The sequence below is a fragment of the Tigriopus californicus genome, chromosome 1, assembly GCF_007210705.1.
Source record: "Tigriopus californicus strain San Diego chromosome 1, Tcal_SD_v2.1, whole genome shotgun sequence".
Lineage (NCBI taxonomy): Eukaryota > Metazoa > Arthropoda > Copepoda > Harpacticoida > Harpacticidae > Tigriopus > Tigriopus californicus.
In genome coordinates this window covers 14,918,518-14,926,807 of record NC_081440.1, presented here as the reverse complement: position 1 = coordinate 14,926,807, position 8,290 = coordinate 14,918,518, and the positions used below count along the sequence as shown (strand labels likewise).

The 8,290-nt window shown below is 41.6% G+C and overlaps 1 protein-coding gene across 1 annotated transcript; it reads right to left on the bottom strand.

The window, feature by feature from the left end:
* Positions 1-258: 258 nt before the first annotated feature.
* Positions 259-1,632, bottom strand: LOC131883116 (replication factor C subunit 4-like). The gene has a single exon (XM_059230479.1). It carries the CDS (start codon positions 1,570-1,572, stop codon positions 472-474), a length of 1,101 nt encoding a protein of 366 aa, XP_059086462.1. The 5' UTR covers positions 1,573-1,632; the 3' UTR covers positions 259-471.
* Between the last annotated feature and the right edge of the window lie 6,658 nt (positions 1,633-8,290).

The following is an 8,290-nucleotide window of genomic DNA, read 5'->3' as shown; positions in this document are numbered from 1 at the left end:
TTGTTGGGCCAAGGCTTTCGTGAAGACTAAGCTGCGCGCCCCAAGTTGATCGAGATTCGGCGTCTTGGCCAAGGAGTCGCCAAATATGCCTAGGGCTGGACGGAGATCATCCACAACTATGAAGAGAACATTGGGCTTGGGCGAGGATTCGAGGAGACAAGTAAACGCGGCATGGCGGTAAACTGTGAGTATCACGGCAGAGACGCAAGTTGCTAGGATCATCCACCACCCCATTGATAACGTGTGCCTTCTAGGCGGCTGCAATGTTGGAACAGAGTCTCATCAAGCTTTAATCCCAAATGCGTGGTTTAACTAACCATTTTGAGAGGACTCGCGATTTTTCACAAAAAAAACATATTTCGATTGGGCTTTACAAGTGTTCATTCATTTTATTTATCGACTGTTAAATCACGTTCCGTTGCCGTTGGAGGTTAAAAAAGACGAGGATTGATTGATTGGTGATGCTCTAGGTTAAGCCCCTTTGGCAAAAGTGCTCATCATGGTCGAGCTGATATCCACTAGCTGCAGATATTCATTGGCGCCGTCCAAGAGTCGACTTTCGCTCACGGCTAAAGCCTCACAGATCTGAGATTTCTGCCCATCCGAAAGGTGATCATCTTGGACCACTTGTACGTGGATTTGATGAATGAGTTGACTGATAGAATAGCCTTCGCACATGAACTCTTGTAAGAGATTCTCCATGTCGAAATAAGAGTTGTTTTGCAACGTGCTCATGATCCGATCCAGCCACTCCTTGGACACCACACCACTCAATTCCGACACATCAGTCTCGGTGATGGCCTCAGGTCCATCTCCACCACTTTTCAAGCGAGCGCAAGATTGTAAAGTAGTGATAGCCATCCTCAAATCCCCTTCCGAAGTGGTTAAAAGTGCGCCCATCCCCGCCTCACTGACCTTGATCCCTTCCTTAGCAGCAATCATTTCCAAACGTCCCTGAAGGATCGTGTTGGCCAACGGCTTGAAGCGAAACTTGGCGCATCGCGAGGTCAAAGGCTCAATGATGCGGCTCACATAGTTACAAATCAAGCAGAATTTCGTGGATCGACCCTCTTTCTCCATGGTTCGTCGGAGGGCGGACTGAGCGTCCTTAGTCATGCTATCCGCTTCGTCCAGAATAATAACCTTAAAAGGGGGACAAGGCCGCCCATCGGGTCGACGCCCTGAGGCCGACAATTGAGCAAAGCGTTTGACCTTGTCCCGAATCACGGAGATGCCCCGTTCATCCGAGGCGTTCAACTCCAAGATTCGCTCCCGATACATGTCCCCAAAGAGATCCCGAGCCGCAGCCAAGATGGTCGAGGTCTTGCCCGTGCCGGGTGGGCCGTAAAACAACAGATTAGGTAGATCCGCTCCGCTCAGCGACTTCTTGAGCACGGACACGACCTCATCTTGGTAAGCCACATCTTCGACGGTTCTAGGGCGGTATTTCTCCACCCAAGGAGCAGGACCTCTCTTGCCCCCGCCCTGGCTCTGAGATGTTTTCTTGGAACCCGCTGCTGATGCTCCGGAACTCTGGCCGAGTTTGCCGGTCTTCAGGAAGGCCTCCATCATCAAGGCCTACGCAGGATTCGCGGGAGTCACAAAATTCTTCTGGACTTCTTTCCTATTCTTCGGCGGCGATTTGGATCCGCTCAGTCATGCGAGATACTTGGGCTAGAAACATGCCATAAAACCTGCTAAAACATGCCAGAACATACCAGATTTGGGACATACAGAATATGCTAGAAAGAAATTTAAAAGTAACTTACATGGATTACCATTGTTGGTCAGATGTGAAAGTCCTTGTAAGATTGCAGCTTCAACTACCGTAAATGTTTGGACTTTTAAAGCACTATTATACCATTTAACGGCTCGACGGCACCTATTCTTTCGGTTTTCTCGTTCCAGGGGTGAAAAAGCTAGCCGTATGCACAGTATATCATGTTTAGAAAACTGACTAGATTGCTTAACAAGAAGGTTTAACTAGATTGTTTTCCATGTTAGAATTATTTGCCGTCTTTTAGTGATTTTAGAAACTTACTGAAGTAGGCAATTTGGTGATGTCCCCTATGAAATAACACATATGCTAAAACCCACTTTTTTGACATGAAAATATGCCTTCTGGCAGCACTGAATGACGACGGACTTTAATAGTGAGGTTCCGTGAGACTGGACATTTGGCGGCAAAATTACCTTCAATAAAGCTCTGTTTGTTTTGACAACTAGTATATACTCAAGCGAAAAATAACAAGCATGTGAAGTGATTGGCTTGCTGAAATGCCTGATTTTTGCTTAGTGTTAGATTATAGGTTTTCGTGCTCATAAAAGGCCAATTCCAAGTTGATGGACACTTTTCTCACAGGCAGGTTTTGCCATTTATGTATAAAATAAAGTTGGTTTTTTTCTAATAAAATGAGCTTAGGCAGTGCGCGTGTCTTCATGCAGTGCTTAAAATGGTGATATGTAGCTCTGAACTTTGCACGCAAGGTTTTAGCATGTGTTTTGATATCTGCAAATCAAGACTATCGCACATGTCTTGCAAAGGATTGCAACTATTACAAAATGAATGGATCAATTTTTGTTAAAATTGGTAAGCAAATGCGCTGACAGCACATTTGATCAATTCATCAGCATAAGAAATGCATTTTTAAGCGCGTGCACTCTCATGGATAATTTTTGTTTATTAGCGTGATGCCATATTACCTGAAAAAAAGTAAGTAATTTAAACTGGGCAATATCTTGCGATTTAAAAAAATGGCATTTTAAACAAGCGCATTTAATCAAGACCATTGTAACAGAGAATGCTGAATGAACTTTTTGAACAGACAGCAATGCAATACATGTAGAGGACAAGAAAAAGGTGTGTGCTTTTAAGTGCTTATTTTTGCGGACTTCCTTACCGCTACTGGGATTGGAATCCCAGTAGTTCAAGACGAAAAAATGCATTAATTTTATTCAACTTTTACTTTCATATATGATGTGATCGACCAACGAATTAGTGTTGACGGATCTGGCTAACCCTTGCATATTAAGGTTGATCGGGAATTTTAGTCAAAAGCTTGTCCAAGTCTGACTTGAATCCTGCTATTGGATCAACGCCTACATAAGCCCTACGAATATTTGAGGGCAGCAAATTGAACAATGAAGGAGCCCGAGAAAGAAGAGAGTTGGACTTCATTGTTTTAACTAGCCTAGATTCTCGAGGGCTTGAAGGTGCTCTCAAAACGCACATTAAGCCTCTACGGTCACTACAATTGACCCTAAACCCTGGGTTGGGACAAAGCTCATGAATGCTTTTGAAAACGTATAGTATCAGATATCTTTCGTACCTTCCATGAATACTGTACAATCCCACAACCTCTCCCAAAACGAGAGCTCTCTCAAAGCTTCCATGTTCACGGAAAACCACTTTTTTTCTTTGGACCTGTTCAAAAAACCAGATAAAATAGTTGGAGCCCAAATGGGCGAGGCACACTCACGATGTGGCTGGACAATTGTCTTGTACAGAGTTAGTATTGTGATACTATCTCTGGACTTAAATGTGCGATGTATCCAACCACACATTTGAAAAGCTTTACCCACCTTGAACTTTATATGCTCATCGAACTTTCCATTATTTTGGAGGACTACAGCTAAATCCTTCATGCATGAGACCTGCACAATATCTTTACCTCCATTATCTAATAGTGGAGTGTCTAATGACGAAGACCCAATGGTCATTGAGTAGAATTTTAATCCAATCCATTCAGTGCCATGTTACTCGCAGCATTTGGTCTAAGGCCTCTACCAGATAACCGTAATTCTGACCAATCCTACCAACTACCAATTTTGTATCATCAGCATGAGAAAAGATACTGACATTTGTACTATCAAACTTCTGAAATTGGGCAATGAAGATGATGAAAAGGAGAGGACCCAAAATGGAACCCTGAGGAACACCCGACTTGACATCATGTATGTCACTAAGGGATCCCTCAACCTTAACCAATTGCACCCTACCATAAATGAAAATCTTAACCAATTGAGAACCTTGCCTTGAATCCTAATCTCATGGAGTCTGTAAACTAAAAGGCCATGATCTCCCTTGTCAAAGGCCTTAGCAAAGTCGAGATAAACTACATCCACTGATTCATGGCTCTCTAGTCCCTCAATAATCTGCTATATATGCTCAATCAGTTGGGTAACCGTGCTAAAATGTGCTCGAAACCCATGCTGTCTAGAAGATGGGACTTCGTGGATATCAAAAAATTCTACAAGTTTGAACTATAATTACTTGCAATGAAATATAACTTACCTACCATGTGAGTCTTGCCCGACTAACAAATCCAGACCTCACGTTATGTGTGTCGTGTCTTTATTAGATTAGCTCTTCGTCTGTGGGTGTGGTTAGCGTCAAAAAGTAGCTTTGGGAGGAAGTTCGGTCAAGAGATTCAACCCAGGGACCTCTCTTATGCTAAGAAACTACTCTCGCTAATCACTGCACCACGTTTATCTCGGCAAACGTAGTTGTAAACGATAAATTTTGTAAAAGCAAAAAGGGACAAAACCCCTTTTTTGTTACTTTCAAAACCTCCATTCTTATTTTCACCATTTTTTGCATTGCCCAACCCTTACTCGCACTTTCACAAGGTTTTGCGATTTCAATTTTTTTTTGCCCCAGAATACTGCTCCTTTGAATATGACCTCCAGCCGTTCAAGACGAATAACGTATTCTTTTTACTTAACTTGATGTTACTACAATATCTGATCCACCAACGAATTAGTTCGCAGACCTGACAAGCCCCTGAATATTGTTGACTTGTCAAACTCTCTGTTGCTTGAGAATTTCTTAATAGGCTGATGAACGCCTCACGTAACCTCTATTATTTCTTCGTTTTGCCGGGTCGTACATTCGACGATTCATCCGCACTAGTACACACAAGAAAATCGCCATAAAGACTCTTCTTTAGTTGCAACTATAGAAATTTGGCCAACATTGAAAATAAGATTATTGTAACATGTGGATATATCAACTATTACTATGCCAGAATGTAATTTCCTTCAATTTGCGCAAAAGAAGGGGCTGTTTTGCCAATATTTCCCCTGCAGTTGCGAAGGTAGATGGGTGAGTCTACGACCCATAAAGATCAAATATCGTCGGAACAAGGTTCCATGAGGTATAATTCGACTTATTACGAAGTTTTTGAGAAAGCTTGAGTATGACAAGTCAATAATACGGTTAGTCAGGAATTTTGATCAAAACGTTTTCCAAATCTAACTAAAGCAGGCTATTGGATAAACACGTACATACTCCCTACGAATATTTGAGGGGAGTAAATTGAACGATGAAGGATTTTACGCAGTTTTATGCGCTTTTTCAGAAGGTTTTTCGCACTTTCATCCAACTCTAAAAAACATCAATCATTATCATGCGATGTCTCTGACCACCTTCCATAGAGGATTGAAGTCATACAGAATTCAGCCCGCAATTGTGTGTTGTCAAATTAGGTGGTTTCAGTCACAATGAAATCTAAACCGTTTGATGATTGGCGATTCTGATTGTCAATTTAATTAGATTAGTGTGGATTCCACGTGATTGTTCTCTCATTGGGAAATAACTCTGTGTCCTCCTCCCCAAATGCTTCTACTCTGTCGGGAACTCGATCATTGCCTTCTTCTTCCTTCATCTTTCAATTGAAGGCAGATCAATTGCGAGATGACTTTTTGTTTCTCTCCAGTTTATGAGGAATCCATGTGCATTTCCTGAAAACCACATTCAATCAGGAAGACAATGCCAAACTCCCAATTCTTATTTGAAGTGAATCTCTGTGCCAGACAGTAGGTTTACGTATATTTGCATGCATGTGCCATAATTCAGAGCTGAAACCTTCACAAGACAAGACAGTCCTTGAGAGTGGCAAAAAAGAAGATCCCACCAACCGACTAACGAGCCAGCCAATCCAGCCTTGATTTTTACGACCACTTTACATTCGTTCCGTGATCGGAAATTAGCTGAGCATCGCAAAAATTCATTTCTGACCTTCTGTTTGGGAGATGAAATCATGTTTACTAGAATTAAGCCCGTTGTAAATAACAACGCTGGGAACGAACGGCACGAAACAATCCTCAGAATTCAATTCCTTGGGATTGGGGCAAAAACTGCGCAACACGTAGATGGATGGATAAAGATTTGCTCAAGTGAGAACGTTTTCGTATGTGCAAAAGTGAAGAGTCCCAAATTTGACAATTCTCAACGGCGAGTGAGTGCCACTCAATTTCATTGGACTTCTCTTTGTCTTCCGTGAGAGAACAGATCACGGATTAGCACGGCAACGTCCGAAGTGGAGGCGAGAAAGTGCACACAAAATTGGGTCAGGAAGCAGCAGTGTACACACCACACAATACTACAGACCAACACTCACTCGTCTCAATTACTGCCTCCAAAAGGGGGCAATTCAAGTGCATATCCAACTCGAATCTTTGATCTGAGTAGTTATAATATATGCGTTCCAGAGCATTTCAATTTTTTACAAGGGGGATCCCTTGTGAAATATCACTACCCACCTACTTTATATCATGCGCGCGTGGCCGTTTTGGGGGCGCACGTCTCTGCGGTTACGGGTCTAGTACCAGTCGAAAAACGTCACCAGGGTCGCGGCCACAAAGACCACCCCAAAGACTCCCACTTGGACCTTTGCGCTTGTGTCTTCGTCCACTCCCAAAGCTCGCAGAAGGAAGCACACACACAGGGGAATGACCGAGAGGTAAAGATGGGCATCCATCCCCCTTCACACAAAAAATGAACAAGAATAGGCAAGAATAGGAAAAAAAAGCTGACCAGCCTGACCAAGGTACCTTGAGCCTGACCAGCAGCTGACCTTTCTAACGCCGCCCGGCTGCGAGTTTGTGGCCGCTTCAAGAGACAGTGTACTCAACATTAGACTCGACCCATCCCTAAAGTTTGTAATTGCTGCGCGGAAAGAGGGGTAAATTCAATTTCTTGTGCAGTATACTAGTAATGAATGAGCGTGGTACGTTTGCATGAATGTGAAAGTGTTCACGTGGTTGCTGTGGAATGTGCTGAGTGTAGTAGATTGTATCAATCGTGTCATTGAAAACATTAAACAGATGTCAGTATGAAAAAGACTAACTTTCTGTGAGCATTGGTTTCTATTAAGGAAAGAGTTTAAGGAGTTTCTCACATAATTATATCCTTGAAATAATTTTTCTCCCACAAAGTTAAATCCTTGTGTTAATTTATTGGCTATCCAATTCAACATTTTGTTGTATATTTTTATTGTAGAAATACATTTCCTTACATCATTTTTCAAATTTGAAAGCATTTTTCTATTTGGGATATTTTGAGTCTCATTGAACGAGGCCGGACGCAGCACTAGCTTGTATGAGACTAAAAGTGTAGTTGAACGAGACCTTCATCATAAACAAGTAACACACTTGGTCATACGACTGTCTCATTGAACTAGACTTATATCATGTAACTACGTGTAACCAAAAAGTCTCGCTGAACGAGACTTCTATGTCGCGCGAGGCCCAGCCGAGCATTAATTAAAGAATCATAATCAACAATTATATCTTTGCAAAAATAATAATGATAAAAAAGTGATGGAAAATAGAAAAATAGCGAGATTTCATCAGGGATCCCCCTTGTAAATAATTTAAATGCTCTGGAACGTATATATTATAACTACTGATCTTCTTTCTTTTTGGGGGATAAGTAAGTCTGATTTTTAAAATTAAATTCTTCTTATCTTGGCGATGATCACTAATGTGAATGGGATAACAACTTATCAGCTTTATTACTTGCGCCTTTTTGGCAACATACGTGCAATATCCCAGATGACCAAAGGCGTTTGAAGAAATGTGGTATAATATAGCCTTATCATTTTGGCATGACTTTCTGCCAGGGTCAAGTGCCAAAATGCTTCCTTTTCTTATGCAAAAATCAATGCATTCGCCATTAATAACCTTCACAAGGCGATTCCCCAATCATGAACGTCTCTATAAGTGGACAACAGGGCGACGTTTCTCATCTATATTTTTTGCAATTACAATTTATATCATTATCATGTGTGAAACAATTTTTTTGTACCTCTTGGTGTACCAAGTATCAACTTACTCAAAATAACACTTTATTAATTGTTTCAAGTTCTAAGTGCTCATTAACTTCAATCCGTCGCATGATTCAGCCGAATTACCGACAATGTTTCAGTGTTAATATAGGAATAATAATAAAAATGGGAAAACTTAACTTTGTTTTCCATTGAGAGCGTTGACTTCTTCCTTGGATATG